The sequence below is a fragment of the Camarhynchus parvulus genome, chromosome 7, assembly GCF_901933205.1.
Source record: "Camarhynchus parvulus chromosome 7, STF_HiC, whole genome shotgun sequence".
Lineage (NCBI taxonomy): Eukaryota > Metazoa > Chordata > Aves > Passeriformes > Thraupidae > Camarhynchus > Camarhynchus parvulus.
Genome location: NC_044577.1, coordinates 7686358 through 7706434, shown reverse-complemented (window position 1 = coordinate 7706434; position 20077 = coordinate 7686358). Strand labels below are relative to the sequence as shown.

Sequence of the window (20077 nt, the reverse complement as noted above, 5' to 3'; positions counted from 1 at the left end):
ACCAGTAATTTTCTAAATGTGTCCTTTGCCTGTATAGGGAGTTGGTGTCTCAGTCCATGGACATTTTCGAGTTGCTACAGAAAAGACTGTTTTTGCCATGCCAGAAACAGCAATAGGTAAGTGTTTTAAGAAATTAGCACATGTTAATGTGTTTAGGGCTTCACTCTTTGTGTAATCAGGGTGAAATGTCTTTGACTGAATGCTGTGGTGGTAGGGAAAGAATTTTAAAAGAGAATAGGAGATGACCATATATGGAAAGTATTTTCTGTTAAATTACCAGAAACTTCTCTGTGTTCTGGGAGTTGATCATTGAGCCTCTTAAACCGCGTAGACTGACACAAAGGATGTCAGGATAAAACTTTGTTTAAAAAGAACTAAATCTTGCTACAGATGGGGGCAGATAATTCTGAAGCTCCCAGAGCAGGTACACTAGCTTTACCTTGGGAACTCAGTGTGAGTCAAACTGGGTGTACCACAAGCTACTCTGCAATTTTATAGAGACAGATTTTGGAATTCCAGCTTTTCTTGTAGATTATTAATGTAGACCCATTACAATTGTGCACAGATTGTGCCTAGGCAAAATCACAGTGTCTTCAGTGTCACCTTTTTTTTGTTTTAAACAGCAACATGTACCTTATGTTTTCTAATGTTTGATCCTAGAGTTTCTTTGTCAATTCTGACAAAATTTCTTTCGAAAAAGAATTGTATCCCAGAGCTACATAAAGATACAGGTATGGCTCAAGAAAAATAAATGGGTCAGATTAAAGGAAACTCTCCTGATGCAGCTGTCAAGCACAATAAAGCATAATAAACCACCCAAATGCAAGCAAGCTCGTTACCATTTTAATTCCTGAGAGAAATATTAGAGTGATTCCTGCTAGCTGATAAATGTAATTTTTCTGAACAAGTAAAGTTGAGATAAAAAAAGCCAAAAACTACTTCATCCCTCCAAGTATTGTTTTGTTGCCGAAGAAAAGCTTAGAAAACTAAACTTAAGCTTTAACAAAATGTGAGTTTTCTAAGCTCTGAAGTTAATAATCAGTTGTTGTATATGAAAACCATTTGAAGTTAACAACTTGTATTTTTTTAACTAAATGGAGGTTCATTGGTGTATGAAGCTATGCCAATAATAAAAGCACCTTCACTTTCTTCTTCAAAGGGAAAGATTTGAGTAGTTTTATATTAACAAGAACTATGTACTTTACTCAGATTTATTGTGTTGACAAGGACTTCTTTAAACAAAAATAGGCTGTGAAGACGTGAAGGAAAAGCTTAGAACTTGCTTAGGAAAGAAAGTAATTAAAGCCCTTTTAGGATCACTTAGAAGTAAAACCACTGAAATCTGTTTGGATTTAAAGGCTTAGCTGTTTTGATCTCTGTGGGGTGTGTTTAAAATATCTGGCTCTCTAGATACTGTATTAATAGTTTTTTTCATGTGCTCATGTATTTCAGTAGGCATGACACCTTTGCTGTGAAATGAAAACAAAGCATTCATTCAGCTGCTCTGTTTTCACACAATTATTCTGCATTTGTACAGCACCATAAATAAACGGATATAGATAAATATGCCACTTAGCAAATAGAAATAAAAGGCTGTTCTAGACTGTAGGAGTTTGCCATAGATAAGATAAAGCACTGGAAAGCAGCACAGAAGTAGGAAGGTATGGAGAAACCACTGGTGGGAAGAACAAAGGATGAAAGTATAAGGTATGGGCTTTGTGGTGATGTTACACTTAAAATGGATACTTCCTTGCATATCCCTGCTAAGTTTTTAGCTTTCTAGAAGTCAATAGTAATAAATTCCCAACCCTCTCTGCCAGACGAGGTAAGAATGTAGCAGCACTGCCTTTGTTCTGCCTGGCAAATGCAGAGTTGCACCTTTGGGACTACAGCAGAGCATGTTGCATCTGTGTCAGAGCACAGGCTGCAAGTCAGCAGTACAGGCATGGGCTCATGGCCTGGGCAGCCCAGCAGTAACACAGCTCTACTCTTACTTCACTAATTGAAAAATGATTGCTGAATGCTAAGAAAAAAACCAAAAATCAGGTATGGAATACATTAAGAGAACCCCAGCAGCAAAGAGAAACATATGGGAAGTGTTACTGAAAGAAGGGCAATATGTAGAACATGGACAACAGGAGTAAAATTATAAGCAAAAAAGGAAGACAGGAAATTGAAAAGGATACAGTAGAAGCTATAGCAGACTATGCAACCAAGTAAGTTTAAAGTGGATTAGGTAGACCTTCAGTAATCCTGTTTGTAAATTCCTTAATTAAAGAAACCTTCATTCAATTTAGGTTTATTTGCCTCTAAAGCTACTTAAGCTAATCAACTTCACAGTTTATTTAGAACTGATTTCCTGTGTATGGCCAAGTGGAAGGACACTATGGATCCCAACAGAAAGATGTTTTTCCTCTGGAAATGTGCTGGAGTGTGGAGGGAGCAGTAGTCTACCATCATTATTATTTTAAGTATAGCAAAAATAAAAAAATATTGTTGCTGTTGTTGTTCTGGTGGATGGAGAGAATACTGTAATTGCCTTTTTGCTTTAGAGGGCATTTTTAAGATAGGCTTTACTTTTAAATGAGGTTGGGTTTGGTTTTTTTTATTACAGTAGAAGGATATCCAAGGGGAGACAGATGAATAGAAACATAAAACTAAATAGAAGTCTTGGCATCACTGTTGTGATAGCTCAAGCTGAGAAGGTAAAATGTAGAATAGACTATTTGAGAATATGAGTACAGATAAAAAAAGGTAAGTGATGAATTGGAGTTACTACAGCCTAGGGCTTTTAAAGGGTATCAGCAAAGCATTCAGCATTTCAGAAGAGTTGTATGTCTCAGTAGCCTGGGAGATGAGGGATAAATCAATTAATGACAGCACACACATCAGTGGGAATAGAATAGTACAGCTGTAACTGATAGGAAGTGACTCCTAAACCCAACCTTTTGATGTAGTAGAAGCAGCAGAACAAAAAGAAGACCAGGAGGGAACCAGAGGAGAAGTTGGGTTAGATAATAAGATTATTAACAGGGAAACACTGAAGAGAAGCTGTCTGAAACAAACCTCTCCTTATTGCATCCAAGAGGGAGGACTATTCATGGAGCTCTGATTTCACATGTCTCAAAATACTTGGCATAGGGTCTTTCTGTAATACATACATTGACTGTTGTGAACAAAAGCAATTACATGTGAGTGAAAAATTACCATCTTCTATCAGAACCCCATTTAAAACTCCTTAGGTACATCTGAATTTTCCCAGTTAATATCTCTTCTTTGGCAACTGCCTTACAAGTGTCTTATTGCTCATTTGTATTCTTTTTCATTTGTTTTCATGATTCATTTGATTCATTCTCTGAAAGTGAAAAAAAAATCCACCACACCTTTAATTTCTTTAGAAGATTGCAGTTTCATGAATGCATCATTGGCATGATTTCAAGGTAGTAACTGGACCCTGCTTCTATGCATTCAGATTTCTGAAACCAAGAGTAAATACTGAAATCAATCTCAATACTGAAATCAATATATAAACTAAAGTATTTCAAGATTAAATATGTTTAAAAATATGTCTAAATTTATTTTTCGTGAGCAATTTATATAGCAGAAGGTAGATACTTTCCAATACAACTTCTAAAAGTATTTAAAATTCTAGTCACAGCTTTAAATTCTTAAAAAATTACCCTAATCTGTAGATTTTAAAAAGTATATAAGAGTGTTACTAAACCGGAGAGTTTAATATTATTTTTTAAATTTAGCTTAGTCACAATCCTGTCAAAGAGCCAAGTACTAAGTCAGCATCTTGTGCCTCCACCTTCAGGAAGACCCTATCAATATTGTTGATCTATTATTGAATTCTTAGCCCCAAAATTTGTTCAAACTAAACTGTGTAAGAGGTGCTTCATCAGTGTTTAATATTTTGATATAATAAAAGATTTCATTGAAAAAGCAGCATCCAGTCTGAGCTTGCACAAATTATTTCATAATTCTTTGGGTCACTTCTATTTCCTTGCTGAGAACACACTTGCTTTTTCAAGCACCTAAAATTGTCTCAAGTTGTTGGCAAATGGAATAAATATTCTTCTTTGGTATATGTTTGTGAAGTATGTGCCAGGGGAAAAGATGAAGTTTGGAAAGTGTTCAAGAGTTTGCTTTTAGGAAGGGTTTTGATGCCAGAAATGTCAAGCCAAGTCAAGGAGAAATTTGGGCAAGGTTGCTGTGCCTATGTAAGGAAGATGATAATGAGACAAGAAAAAATTGCTGCTAGTGATGATTAGTACAAGATCTCCCTACACTTTTGTTTTGTGTTGTTTATTGCAGGCCTTTTCCCTGATGTAGGTGGAGGGTATTTCCTGCCAAGGCTCTCAGGAAAGATTGGCTATTACCTCGCACTGACAGGCTGCAGGCTGAAAGGAAGAGATGTGCTAAAGGCTGGCATTGCTACACATTTTGTAGAATCTGAAAAGGTAAGGTGCCAGCAGTGCTGGCCAGGGCACAGCCCACAGCCACACTGGGAGCTTTGGGGTTTTAGCACCCCAGTACCTGATACCAACACCCCTGTCTGCAGAGGTGCACTTCCATTAGCTGGCTGTGCCCTGCAAACAGGCATGGTGGGACACTCTCAAGCTGTCCTTCTAACACTTGCCAGCTGGTGACAGCTTTGCTTGAAGGAAGGAGCAAATGGTGCTGTTTTTACAATTCCACTCTCGGAAGGGCATGAGCAGCAGAATTCAGCTGCTTAAAAAATTGTGCAGTTTAGAGAACAGTGTACGAAACTAGAAGTTTATACAATTGCAAAGTTTGCAGTAAAGGTAACCCTGCATTAAAATGTTCTTTCCTCTCAGCTGTAGCACTGCTTTTGGGGGGGCTGCTTGGGAAGCAATTCTTTGCTGGTCACTGCAGACATAATTAAATTGGGGTGGTTCAACACTGACACATGAACTCTGTCTCCTTGTCTTGTTTGCTTTGTCCTTCTTTAGGGTCTGTCAGAAAGTTGGGGAGGATGAGGGAGTGTTTATATAAGTATATCCTACTATTACCGTAGTAATAACCCAAGCAGTGTGTTTTGTTTTACTTACTTGTAATTAAATCTCATTTTTAACAGCTGCCTGCCTTGGAGAAAGACCTGATAGCCCTGAAATCTCCTTCAAAAGAAAAAATTGCAGATTTGTTGAACTCTTACCACATGAAGGTAATCTGAAATTACTGAAATCAAACAAAATTGTAAAATATATGTAGACATTATTTTTTTATCCATGTTACTGATTATCTTTTTCTATGTTTGAAAATAATGAGTTTCCAAACTCGTTGCACTCTCTCCACAATACTTGTGTTAGCTCCATGTAACAATGGGCATGAAAATAAAAGGTTTTGCCTTCACAATCAGTGACTATTTTAACTCTTTTGATGTGCATTGCAGTTCTCTTTCAAAAGAAACCTCTAGAGTCAAACCAGTATTCAGTGTTACTCAGTCAATTACTCTGCTGTTGTTCAGCTTTAAAATGAGCTCTGTCTACTCTTGTTATTTCTGTTTTGTAATTACCAAGTTCATAAATACGATTAATTGGAAAAATAAATGGGATAAGCTAATTTACATCATAGTACTGATTATTTTGACAAAACAGAATGCTGTGAAATAGGAGTGATTATATGTTGCAGTATCCTGCTTTACAAGACTACACTGAATGGAAAAGGAAGCTGTATTTTTAGTTATCAGAGCTGAAATGCCAGGGAACCTTTACAGCTTCAGCTGCTGTTCCTGAACATCTGCTTATGTCCCAAACCCCTTAATGCCAGAAGATGTGAAACATTTGACAGCCTTCCCAAAGAAGGCCAATGGATCTATCACACACTTTGTATGTCTAAATAAAATTTTGTGAAATGACACAGAAAAGAGAAGGAAGGGAAATGCCTTTTTTCCCCTTGGTCATTAAAAAAGCCTAAACATAGGCCTGTATATTTTTAAAGAAAATTAAAGGTTTTTAAAAACAATCTCTGATTCTTGAGTAGATTTATCTGCACTGAATTTCTTAGTGTATTGCACGGAAGTGTTTTGATAGAATAATCAGAATTACTTGTGTACAAGGTAACCACCCAGACAAATGTGCATCCATAGTAGCTCAGAGCAAGCACTGCAGTATGAGGCAACATCTTTAACATTCACAGGATAGTGCCAAGTTCATATATACACACTGCAGAATTTTAATTCATTAAAAACTACACTGTGTTATGAACATTAGGTGTTCATTTATGATACAATATTTCTGGAACACAAGTAATTGAAATTTTTTTGTGCTGATACACTTTTCAGTCTAAAATAACCAAGTAAAATATGTATTTGCTTTTTAAATAGTGCACAATTGATCAAGAAAAGGAGTTTGCACTTGATGAACATATGGAGAAGATTAACAGGTATTCAGTAATTTTTAAAATTTTTTTATTCTGTGTGTAGAGAACATGAAGTTAGATCTAGTAACATTATTTCACAGATAAGGTGAGAGAAATTACCTCCAAGTTTAAATAGCATTTTGTCTTTAGGGAGCTTTATCTGAAGGTAATTATACATTTCACCCATCAGTACATTAAATACTTGGGCAAAGTAACCTGATTCATAGCCTGTGGCACATTAAAATTAACATTTTCTGTAGATATTGGATGGGAATTTGTGAGAGTAACTGTTCCATTGCACAGGAAATGTAACCTAACACATTTACAGTACTCACTGGGTAAAGGCCAATGATAGCTTGGAACTTAAGGAAAGGAGAAATAAATGAGAGTGATAAGAAAGAGCTAAATCTCTGCAAGAAGGATGGCAGTAACTACATTTAGAGATAAAAGATGCTGACAGCAAACCAGCAGAATGGAGCTGATAGCTAAAGATTTACTATGTTATAAAAACTCAGCTAAGACTGATAGTAGTAATTGAAGTTTATAAATAAATACCAGAGTTTCTTAGTAAGTTTTATTGAAATACTAGAGATTCATAAAGGAAAAGGAGATGCCTGAATTACTTGAAACTGAACAACATGGAAGACATTGGTAAGAAAAGCCATATCAGCTGGTTATGCTCTGTTTCTAACCCTTCAAAGGTAAAACAGAGACTGAAGCAGCTTGTTAACTGATTTTTTTTTTCCTCTAGTCTTTTTTCAGCAAATAGTATGGAAGAAATTGTTAAAAAATTAAAGCAAGATGGTTCTCCTTTTGCCATGAAGCAGCTAGAGGTAAAGTCTATGTCATTTCTGTTAGAGATTTTAAGTCTGGTTTTATGGTTTTATCCTTTTTTTTTATCGTAGGGCAGACTTAAGTCACCCTATAGAGCTTTGGACTGAGAGCCTCAGGTTCTCACACAGAGTCCTGAGGGATTCTCAGTAGTTCAACTCAGACAAGGGTATTCCTCTAAAATCACACAATGTGAGCACCATCATGTGGTGCATAGAATTGTAATTTAGTAAAAAAAAAGCAAACTCCCCTTTCTTTTCCCCTCCCCATGGTCAGGGGGTTGTTGGGAACAAGTGTTCCCTTTATAGCTTCTCATTATATTGGCAAGGCTTGGAATAAAACGGTGCCAGAACAGTGTTGTTGGTTTTTCTCCATTCCAGATATCTCATTTGGGGAAGCAGCAAAAAAATTTATAATCAAAAAGTATTTTTTGATCTTTCTAATGCATTTCTGAGTGTTAGATGTAGTCACTACTCAAAAAACGTGCAGCAATGCTACAAATATAATTCATAGTTCAGCCTCAAAAGCAAGAAGCAACTTACATTCATTTATGAATAATGTGTGTATTTTCTTTTTTTCCTTTGAAGTGTCTTTGTTCAGGTGCCTTGTAAAAGTTTTGTTTGTAGCTAGTGAAATATTCCAACTGGATAGAACTGAAGTATTCCTCCAGCAAAAGTGTTGTTCTGACTTTAGTTACAGCTCACAGAAGAAATCCTCCTTTCATAGTAAAAGAAAACATCCATCATCTCTGACTTTGATATGAGCAGAAGGAATTTTATAAGGTAGTATTCACATTAGGCACCCTGTCACTTAAAAAAAAAAAAAAAATTCAAAATGTAACACATTGTCACTGGAACTATCCAACAGTTTTTGAGAAAGGAAGTTCTAAGACTATTTTTGTGCTAACCAGTATATTTAGTACACTGCAAGAAGTTTAGCATATGTCTTATAAAAGCAAAATTGAATACAAGGGAAAGCTAATTTCTTCCCTTACTATTCCAAGTTTCATTGGATAAAGCAGTCAAATGAGTTGGTGCCAGAATAAAAATGTTATCTGTTCATATTATATTGATTAGGTTCAATGGATGTTGAAAACAACAAAATTATTTGTTCTTTTTCCTTATTATGATATTATTTGTTTAACAGTTCTAATTCAGAACTTAAAACTAAGTTATCTATTGATGACTAAATTAGGTCATCTACTTCAAAGTTATGATTTTGTGTAACTGATTTTTTAAATTCCCAAACAACAACAAAAAGGGCTATTTTGTTGCTTCTTCTGTTCTCTTATGCCTTTAATAGGACTTAATAACAACTTTTTTCTTTCATGTGATTCATAAATGAATGTCCTTGGAGTTGACCAGAGTTTCAGAACAATCATCTGTTCTGTTTAAGAGATAAGACTCTATTGGTATGACTTACTTCAGCCCATGCAGAAATTCATGGGAAAAACCCCATGAAACAACTCCCACATTTTCTAGCAGATGCAAGACTTTAGCGTGAACAAATACTTAAATTTCAGAGGAGTTTCTGACAGCAGACATGCTGTGCTAAGCAGTAGGATTGGGCAAGGTTGTGAAACTGAGGTTTCACTTTAGTGTCCAGGTACAGGAACAACAGCAAATCCAGCTGATAAATATCATAGCAGCTGATTTAGTAACAGCAATGTCTATGCTTATTCTCCTTGTTTGTTCCTGTATTTATTATATGTATAAGCAAGCCTATGGAATAAGTCCTAACTGAATTTTTTATACAAATCTCCTAATTTGGAGGTACCCCTTGGTACATCCACCTTGTACCTTGGATCAGCAAGGTTAATAAAATGGAACTCCTAGTTCCACAATAATCCCAGTATGCTGTGAGCCATGCTATCCCATGTAGTCTGTTTTCTCTGACCTACAATACTCCTGCTTCTTACTTTCAAAACATGCCTGCTTGGCAGGCTGTCACATACCTGATACTGAAATATTGTGTGAAGAAGAATATAAAGTTGTTAAAATCCTACTTGAGAATGGCTTCATGATTTACACCACACTTTGGACCCAGCTGCAAACAGGTAGAAAGGAAAGCTAGAGAACTAATACTTAGAACTCGGTAGTTTTCAAACCTTTAACTTTGTAGTGCTACTTTGTTTTCAGGATTTACATGAGCCAAAAAGCTTTAATCTGAGGGGGAGGTGTGCCATTCCTAGTGGGATGAAGTAAATGCAAGATCTTAACCTGAAAAGCACCAGATGCTTGACTTGGTTTTCACATAAGTAAGTGATGGATGTCTTCATCTATTGCAAGGGGAGTGATGCACTGGACCTCTGGGAGGTTTTGGAGTTTTAAGTGAAAGACAGTCACTATTCCTACTTTAATGCTTCTAAGGGAATCTGCTGTGTCAGTGCCACTTAATTCAGTCACCTTCTGTTAGTATTTTATTGGTGTTCAGTCTACTGCAAATTCAGCTTAGAGCTTTTGGGATCATTGTGTCAAGATCAAGATGGTTTGAAAGATAATGGAATACATGTCAAATACTTCTATGAAGACTTCTTTGCATTTTAGTACTCCCCACTCCAGCCTATCCTGTCTCTTTCCCAGGCTTGTTCCCTAGCACCAATCCCCTCCTCTTTGTACAGAGAATGTATTTATAGCTATACTGGTGACTCATTTTTCTGCAATTACACCTACCCATTTTCCTGCCGTGTTCCTCTTCCTCCAGCTTGATTTATGTCAGTACCTCCTCCACCTTCAGCCTCATTGATATGCCAAGATAACCAGTCTAGTGCATCTAGCAGCCGCCTTAAGGGCTGTTTGCAGATCTTCCCCATTCCAGTGCTTGCTTTGACCAGAACTTGCCATGACCATTTCAGCCCTGGAGCCATCTGGCTGTACCATGCATAGCATTTAACCTGGTCTGAGCAGAGACTTCCTAGTCTAAACGACAGAATGTGGAACTCAAAGGAGGAAAGGTCCAGCTGAAAGATAAGGGCCAGCAAGAGCATCTTACAGGAAATCAGGGGTCCAGTTAAGAGCTGCCACCCATCTAGAACCTACAGAGTGTTGTAGTCAGAGGAACAGCAGATCTCTTAATCTGCTGAAAGGCAGCTCATTGTTGGAGAGCTTGACCAGAACTGAGGAACTGTTGGCACTTGGAGCCAGTGTTGGCTCATTCTTTGCCAGCCTCTCTCTCAAGCACAGTGATCACATGCAAGTTACAGAACGACAAAGCCAGTGCTTTGAAGGCACAATTCCATACACTCCTGCTTGTGTAGCAATCACATGTTTTCCAGCTTAACTAGGCAAAATGGGTCACTGCTGTATCAGCTGGTGTCTGGAGGGATGAAGAGTAATTGGGAGCTAGAAAAAAAATGTTGCTGCTGATGACTGGAAACTTGCCATTTCAGGCTGTGGTAAGGAGCCTAATGTCTGCAATGAAAATAATGTAAAGAGGCAAATCAAACCATCTGCTGCTTTTTAATAGTGATGAAAATGTCCTAATTATCAGGAAGTGTCTGTTGTACCATGAATGATACATATCTTTTATTTGGGTTTACTGAGAAGGGAGGATTGTGTTTAGAGTAAGGAAACAGTGATAAGCAACAATAAGATTTAGCTCCTTTTCCTCACAACTCCATGAAGCTTTAAAGCTCAGTTATTTTCTCTTAACTAGGATTTTTGTCTTTCTCCCCACTTTCCCCTACTGTGTACTGGCATGCAGTTCACCAAAGGATACTCCTGAGAGCCAGATTTACAGCATTTGTTTGTGTGCTTTACAAGAATCCTGTCTGAGGCACAATGTTTATAGTCTGTGCTTCTGTCAAAAGGCAAGACCTCCAAGCCTCCTATCAGCAGAGTAATTTAGGGCTAAACGACTTCAGTATCTGTTTATCCTATACAAGAAACCTGGATAAATATGTTTGGTTTATTCTAATATTTTCTTCCACAGATTTCTTCTTTGCATATCGTTTGGTCTTTGCCAGTGATGGGGAAGCAATGACTTGAAGTTTGTTGCCAATCTCTCTATTACTACCTTATTACTCTGTTGTACCAAATAAAACTTACATGCTAAGCAATACTAATATCACCTACAATATCAGTAAATCTAAGAGTAATCCACACTATATATATATATGTATATATATGATATTAAAAAACAAAGTATAATTGCTTGTTACACTTGCCTTCACTTATCAAAAGATTCTCCTTGAAAATGTCTTTCAAACTACCGTAATTTCTCTGGCTAGTAGTAATTTTATCTCAAATGATGGGACCTTAGGAGTTCTAGGTTTTCCACAAGTGATGGCACACATCCCAGAGATCTTGCTGATCAAAGCTTTTGCAGGAAAGTTCATTTAATGTGACAGCTTGGTGGGAGGGAGCAGGAGGAATAGGTGTCACAGAGGGAGCTCAGGGAGAAGAGAGCCATCATTTACTTCACAAAGTTTAAATTGCACAAAAGACAGACTTGCACAAGTGTCCAAATTGAAGAAAATAAAAAATAATGTTACTGTCTTCCCCAGACTATTAATAAGATGTCACCTACGTCTTTAAAGCTGACTTTCAGACAGCTCAGAGAAGGAGCTTCCATGAGCTTACAGGAGGTGCTCCGGATGGAATACAGACTGAGCCAAGCGTGCATGGTAAGCAACAGCTGAGCCTCTTGTCCCTTCCCAGCCACAGGGGGGGAACACTTTACCAGAGACTAAAAGTTTTATGGAGATTTCCTCAAGAGTTTATAATTTATAGGTTTTAATTTTCAATATAATCTCTATGTGTTGGTGAGGCTGTCACATTTTTCTCGTTTCATGTTATTATATGGAATGCAAAGGACACTATATTAATGGTGGTCAGGTGGGAATGTAGAAGGCTTCAGTTAAAAATATGAAAACATTAATATATAGATAGTTTCATATTTGGATTGTAATTTTAAAACTGGTGTTCTTGAACAGGTTTTCTTTTCAAATTACTTAGCCCTTAGTGCCTCAGTTCCCAGCAGCAGGGTGCAAATAGTTGTTTATCACTGCCTTTCAAGAGTGTTGTCTATGAAAAATTTATCACAGCAAGAGATTTTAGTGCTATTTGTACTAAGTGCTGAGTACTTGGATAGCATATGAGAAAGTGATCCTTGCAGTGGAACAGAGCTGCTAACTGAATTACCTGAACAAATGCCTTACAGGGTTTGCCATGGCATCCTTATTATTGGTTTTGTCACATTTTAAAATAAGGTTTCTATGTGTCCAATTAAATTATTTGTGATAGTCAAAGTAAATACTTTAAGAAGTGAAAATCTGTCTAATTCTGATGTTCTAATGCCTAACTAAAACTAAGATTGTGGCTCCATTACTAATGAAGCATGCTTAGGGTTTAAGTGTTACATTACCGTTTTTTAAAAAAGAATTGGATGTTTACAGGATTCCATTTCACTGCAAAGTGTTCCAAGTATGCAGAATACATCACAATTTCTGAAGACTGGCCTTTCTCAAAAGAATTTCTGATACTACACACCTTAGCCCCATTATGTGAACCTCTTTAGAAAAAGATCTGAGGTGTTACACAGAGAGAACTTGGACTGTGGCACAGTGCCTGATCAGCTACAGGTCAACAGACTGACTTTAAGAGGTGTGGCTGCATTTAAGCAAGAAGATACACAGCTCTTTAATAAGTAAAGGCAAAGTAGGCCTAGAAAAGAACAGTACAAGTGGGATTTAACTGAATCTTGGGAACTTGTATTTCAAGTAGAAAGGGATAGGGAAAGATGGGATAAATAGAACCTGTCATGTTACAGCTTTCTTTTTTATAATCTTTCAGAAAGGCCATGACTTCTACGAAGGGGTTCGAGCAGGTAAGTATCCGCACCAGAAACACTCCTCAAGCTTAATAGCACACACATTCACAATTGTGGTGCTTCTTTGGAAATCACTACCAGTGCATGCAGCAACAGCCCAGAAAAAACTTCCCAGCTTTCCATAGGTTTTGCTTATTGGACTTCTGTGTGGCCAAAATTTGTTATTGTTCCAAAGCACAAGAGCCATGTTGTTTCCTTTGTGCAATTTCAGTTCCCTAATGTTATTTATCCACCTGGTTGCACCATTTCACATTTAACACCTAGAGTAGTGACTAGTTGCAGGCATCACTTGTGTCCAGGCTTAGTGTTGCCACAGAGCTGGTTCAGCCAGCTACACAATGCTTTGAGACTCAAAATCAAAAACAACTGTTTGTATAGAAAACTGTTAGAACAAAGACTTACTTTCCCCCCTGTCCAGAATATCTCTGAATGGAAGTGTCTTACTACTAAAAAACTATATGTGTAAACTTAACATAAACTAATTCAGTATTTTAAGGCATTGGTCAAGAGAGGTAGAGGTAAAAGCAGAGTAGTGGCTCAGCAAATTCATCCAGGGGACAGACTTCAAGCCTGTCCTTGATCCTACTGCTGATTCACTGTGCAGTTTTTCAAACCCAAAGTCACATCTGTTAGGAGCCGTAGCAATTATTTATGTACTGTTCATCACGAGATGAAATAAAGCACAGGCTTTTCCCAAGGAGCTTACAGTACAAGGCATTTGGATGGATAAGTTTTGGCTGGACTTTTAATTCACACAGTTACATACTCAAGTATTATCATCTCCTCCTCATTGTTTTATATCTGTCTTTATAAAGCAGTTTGAATTCTACTTGAGGAATGGATATTAGTTGGAGTGGCTGCTATTAGTAACACTGTACTAAAGATAGCCTGGGGTGAGAGATGTAAAATTTATTCATACAGCATGGGGAAAGTTTCTGACTTTAATTAATTAGTCTTTAGCACTCATTAGCAGACACTTCTTTGAAGAATTTACCACACATGTTGAGAAGTGGTTTTCATTATGTTGGCAATGGGGACAAGGGTACCTTAAAAATACTGTTCCTGGGATATATTCTAAATCAGCAAATAAGCTGCTAAAATGCAGTTATTCAGGAAGTGACAAACTCCAAGTTTGAGAGTCAGAGGAACACCAGCTGAATTTCTCCTTGCAAGGCACAAGGTCATGAAACCATCTGGGACTGCAGTACAGTACAAAGGCAAATCCCTTGTCAGTATGGCCAGGAAATGCACAAACTGCTTGTAAAGAGAGACGCTGCGAAAACAGCAGTTGGGAAACTTCTCTTTATACAGGATGATGTAGCAAAAGTTTTAACTATATCAGGGGAAGGAAAAACCAAACCCACCAAAGATCCAAGTGCACTGAGGGGATTGCTTATAATAATAATAATTTGTTTTGTTCCTGAAATACTTTTGTTCTCTGCTTACTGCATAGATCTTGTTCTCAAATTTTCAGTCTTAGCATTGCTTCTCTTGTTGCAGAGGAGTGTAGAATCTGACTCAAGATCACTTTTGTAGTTTGGTCTAATTTCATAAAAATCATTATCCATCAATGTGCTGAGCATCCTTTTTAACAGGAAGGGAGATTATTAAGGACCTCACAGCACCAACCATTGTGAATAAAATTGATAGAATTGTTACATATTAGCTTTCTCTTTCCTGAAGGGTTACATTACAAGCATTTAAGGAGCCAGTTCTTGACCCTCTCTACCACAAAAAGATGCACCATCAAAAGCAGTTGAGTTACAACAATCAGATTTTAGTTTAAGAATGTTTCTCGGCAGCCAATGGCCACAGGTCAGGTTTTACTAATACCTTTCATCTGCTTCAAACCATAATTTTAAAAGGCTTTCTAGGGAGTAGTTTTAAAGCTTTTTAAACCTGTTTTGACCTGAGGTCAAAATTTCTTTTTTATTTTTAGCCAGATTTCTTTCAACCTGAAAATCTGCTGTGGCAGTCTTCCCTGTTTATGATTCTTGTGATTGGAGTGATTAAAGAAAAGCCAAATCTCTTAAAGTGTAAAACACGTGGATCATATTTCACCAGCATTTTCCTTTAAAATGGTAATTGTGGACTTGGAACACATTAGGTATCAATTTTTCACCTTGATTAGTAGAACAATATGTCAGCTAAGAAATGCATAGGTTGGGGTAGTTGCCAAGAATTGTTGTTCAAATCTTACTGCCCAAGAAAAGTGGTAATTTTTGAAGTCAGTGCTCCACACATCCAGGTAGGATACAATCTCAGCAGCAAATCTCAGGGACAAATATCTGTTAATTCACCCTCCTAACTCTTTGTGCAGGAATGTGCACTTGAAATTGAACTGTAAAGGTCTTCTACATCTTGCTGATGCTGCAAAGATGATATTTCTGTGCAGCTTCTGCCACCTCCCCTGCAGGGCTGGCAGATGTGAGCTGTACCCTGGGCACCCCAGGGCCCTGCATGAGCTGAGAGATTTTATGGCAGCAAACAGAATGTCAGGGGCTTGGAAATACCAGAGTTTAGACTGTGCTGGAGGAAGCTCAGCAACAGAGCACTAACTGAAGTCTGGTAAAGTCACTGCTACTGAACTGAGGGGCTTGGGATTTTGATTAAAAAAGGTGAAACACAAGAACAAACCCTTAACATGATGTCTGTGCTCAGTTACTTTTATCATAATGAATTCTCTTAGCCTACCTTAGAAGTCTTCAGAATTTGGTCTTCTTAATGATTGATCTCCAGCTGGAAAGATACAAAATATAAAAAGTCAATGCAGAAAGGGAATATTTTCATGGTTCTACTAGAAAACAAGTATTTTGACTCATACAAGATTAAAGACTCTACTGGAAAGACCATTATGAGCATTGAGTTTATCCTCTAGAGTAAAACTGGCTACGGATCCAAACAGAAAGATGAACTTGACTAGACAGCAGTACCCTGGAGTGGAGATCTGGCAGCACTTACTGCAGTATGGCAGAGGGGAAGCTGTACTAACATACACAAGGACCCTTTTTCCTCTCTAATTTAAACCACCTCTAGTCAGTGCTGACTCTTGTCAACAACAGACTGTGAACTTCAACTAAAATTGAAGAAAATCTGCAGATAATTTTTATTCCAATGGAATAAATATAGTTGATTTGGAATAATTACATCTTTTCACCCAAGCCAATCAGTGGTTTTACTGTGTTCAGAAATACCCTGCAGGATCACAGCTTTTCAGTAAGTTATCCAGTTGAACATGACAGTAAAAGCACTCTTTTACAGGACTTTTCTTCTAAAGAATTGTCCTCATGGATTCTGTTTCCAGTGGAATTGCAATTTCCCATATGATAGGTTACCTTTTACAATTAATTTGTTTCTAAGGAGTCCTTAGTTCCCTGTTTACAATAGGTGCAGGGCTCTGATTTGCCTTTCTCTATGGGGATGTAAGCTAAAGCATTGTGATGCCTGTATGTCTTCAGCTACAGAAATATTAATTAGTGCAGTTATCATTTGAATTGTGTGTATTTTCTAGCCATTTTCAACCATTGGATAAAGACAGAAAAGTTAAAGAGAAGTTTTCAGGTCACATTTTTTTTTTTATTACCAGTTGGTGGGCAGACCATTGTGCCTGTTACTTTGATAAGCACAGTCTCTAGGTAGGTATTCTTTTAACTGAACATAACATTCCATCCCCTTACACATTCCTCATCTGGGATATTTCTAGTTCACTCAATAAGAACAAACTCAGTTTAGAAAAACATGACAACTTACCCAAAAACAGCAGTTATTCTTGGAAATATCTGGTCTCTGTGAGTGTCATAGTTCACCTGCCTTTAGAACCATCCTCCTCTAAACTCTTTGTCAGAAAACAAACAAATAAAGGCCATTCTCAGGAGAAAAGTTTGAAATGTGCTCCCTCTTCCTGCCCATCCTCTCTTATATGCTGTGGGCTGTGTTGGTCAGGAGGTTTTCCAGGCCACAGGTGGATCTCCAAATCAGGTGCTGATCTCACTCATCTGAAGGGAATTGGCAATCAGTGCATCCTAGAGAGCCACAGTTCTTACAGCTGTTCTTCTTTAAATGATAAAAATGTCACATTTTCAGTAGCATCTTCATGGGTTTCTTAAAGCCTGAAAGGTGCTTGGAAGGATGCTCTGGAATTCTCTTCATACTGGTAATTTTTACACACAAATTAATTCCCTCTTGTTTGCTAATGCAGCCATTGCTGACATGCCTTCAACATTCCTGTGACACAGGGCATGTTCTTTGGGAATTGGCATTTTCTTGTTAGTCTTTTACATGTGATTCACTCAGTGATGGTTTTTATCTTCAGTGCTGTATTTCCCAGGCTGCAGCATAAAGTCTGTGTACTAAGGTTATACAGATTGTCACAGTTCAATCTACCCAGGCCTCAGCAGCTGTCAGTATTTACAAATAAACACCCTCAGTTCCCACAAAGACACCCTGCTTTACTCTCTCCTCGTGAGTTATTTCATTATTAATGTGATGTGTTTAAATTAGCTGTAGGCACTTAGCACCACTGAGTCATCTCCTGTACTCTCCCAAGAGTCAGATTTTGCACAGAGGTGTGAAAGCCTTGTCCAAAAGCAGCACTGTAAAGTGCCATTCACAGGCTCCCATGAAGTGTAAGTCAGCCATGAGTGGCAGGTCTGACTAAACCACTCATTTCAGGCCTGTTCCTTCAACTCTTGGGCTGCTCTGAAGTGATTCACTCTTCCTTGTGTCATCCAGCAACTCCCAGAGACATCTCTGGGTAGGTCACAACTCAGGAACTTTGATTAGAGTAGAAACATCTGTGTTACAGGAACTCTGCCTTCTCCAGAGCACACAGATTTGTCTCCCCCATAGAATCACTGTAGTGATCTGTCTCGATGCAGTCGTAAGTCACTTTAATTAGAGGAAGTTCATGAGTAACTTTGGTGTTTCTCTGTTCACCTGGCAGTGCTGATTGACAAAGACCAGTCCACCAAATGGAAGCCAGCTGCTCTGGAAGAAGTCAGCGATGAATTTGTGGACAGTTGTTTTAAATCACTGGGAAACGATGATCTCAAGCTGTAAAGAACAAACCTATTGACATCTTATCTATCTGCTTAGTTCTGTCATACAAAAAGTAACTGCAGTGTGATCAGTTTGGACAATACTTTTTTAGCTAGCCTGAGATTCACAAGTCTATTTTCCTTTTTTTTTTTTTTTTTTTGCATTCAGGAACATTCTCTGTAATGAGAAAATAATTGTATCTCTGGTTAATAATGGGAGAAATCACTTCAAGGCAAGTTGTTATGTTTACTGCTTTACACAGTGATTAACATTTAATTTTTTGCATCAGCTCTTAGTTTAGGAGGAGCCCTTGGGCAAAAGAGCACAATTTAAGGGGTGACCTAATAAGCAAAAAGTCAAGAGACCTTTTGTGTTCTTGGCTCTGTCACTGATCTGGTAAATTGGGGTTGTGCCACAGATTCTTCTGTGTACAATGAAAATAAAATATGGTTAAACCTTTAATGCAGTCAGAGCTACAAAGGAAAATGCAAGACAGAATCCATGGTGTTAAATGTCCTTTTAAATAAAAGCTCAGACTGATACATTATTAGTCTGAGAACAAGAAATTGTTCTATTGATTAAACACTTGTAATTTTTCAGCCTTGCTGTGTGATGTAAACATTGTTTCAAATGTGATAATCTTGCCAGAGCCTGAAGCACACTTCTCTTCGCTTGCATAGCCCACTTCTTAAAATGTCATTATGTCTGATTCAACTGCATAATCAGTATTTCACGATTTCAGAAAATTGCTGGTTTTTCTTGGTCTTACAGTGGTGAAGAAACAAGTGCCTCAAACCTTGCTGTGAACACCAAGCAGCAATTTCCAGTGCATTCAAGGTGGTGGGGTTCTGATGCTGATAAGACATGAAGTTACACAACAGAACCAGAACCCCTTGATCCAAGTATTTGTGAGAGGGAAATTATTTTTTCTAATGTATACAGACAGCTACTAATCTTTCTTCAACATTTTGCCTTCTTTTTTATGCTTCAGCAGAGCACATAGCAGTGTTTCTTTCTGCTTACTTCTACACTTACAGGCAGGTCACAAGTACAAATTTTGGCTTCTCTGAAGAACAAAACTTCTGTTCAAATGCCACAGTCAGTAACCAGCATGGGGAGTGAAAAAGTCAGAGCTGCAGCAGAACCATTGTGGAGTTTTCAATGTTGGGCAGTTTTTATGACCAACAGCAATGGTCTGCAACGGCTTAAGGCTCCTTCCTTTCTAGGAGCTGTTGCCTGGAAACAAAATCCAGGAAATTCAACTACCAAGAGTGACTTAAAAAAAAATCAGAGGGGAGCAAATGGAGAGCTAAATCAAGAAAAAATGGCACCTTGCTTTGGCACTAGAGACTTGTAAGATAAAATTATTAAAATTTCAGCTGTGAGTTTATGGTACTGTGGACATACTTGTTATGGGACTGTCCTTGAGTTTAGTTCCAAAAGTAATTGAGATTTCATTAAAACCTCTAGGTAAGTCTGAAAGTGTCACAAGACTTCCTACCTCAAGCTGGTCCCATAAGAAGTGCTCCCCTGTATTATTTGAAATTTTTATATGTTTTACATTCATAAACAATTGCTATTTTAAATTTATTTTTAAAAGATTGCTTATCTTAATAATTCCATTATTTTTGTATTAAAGGAGCAATATTCAGCCAACTATATTAAATGAAAACCACAGTAATTCCCAGGGTGTAGGGATCATGCCTCCTTTGATTGTACAAGATCTTAGGAAGAACATACTTCTGAATTAGTAAACTTTGACTTGCATGTTCAGTTTCTTCCAGAATTTCTGTGAACAGGAATTATCTGAAGCTCAAGGTAACGAGATCCTGTCCAATCTTTGCAATCTTGTGTTTTTTTCAAATAAAAGGCATACAAGCAGATGGTAAGTTGAATTTTATTTGGTCCACAAGAAAATATTTTCCACAAAAAATATTGTAAAAATATATTGTAGTGTGTTTTATTTGGGAATACTGATGTGCCTTAGTCCAGAAAC

At 37.6% G+C, this 20077-nt stretch overlaps 1 protein-coding gene across 2 annotated transcripts in view; it reads left to right on the top strand.

Annotated features, from left to right (window-relative positions):
- Positions 1-19390, top strand: part of HIBCH (3-hydroxyisobutyryl-CoA hydrolase) — a 37822-nt gene extending 18432 nt beyond the window's left edge. Inside the window, exons 7-14 of one of the 2 annotated variants that reach the window (XM_030952445.1) lie at positions 38-116; positions 4318-4463; positions 5102-5188; positions 6350-6408; positions 7136-7217; positions 11753-11839; positions 13008-13041; positions 17987-19390. In XM_030952445.1, the coding sequence (XP_030808305.1) occupies positions 38-116; positions 4318-4463; positions 5102-5188; positions 6350-6408; positions 7136-7217; positions 11753-11839; positions 13008-13041; positions 17987-18102 (690 nt within the window). In that variant the 3' untranslated portion in view covers positions 18103-19390. Of the gene's footprint in view, positions 1-37; positions 117-4317; positions 4464-5101; positions 5189-6349; positions 6409-7135; positions 7218-11719; positions 11840-13007; positions 13042-17986 lie in introns of both variants that reach the window. The other variant, XM_030952444.1, reaches the window with a different exon arrangement.
- The last annotated feature ends 687 nt before the right edge of the window (positions 19391-20077 follow it).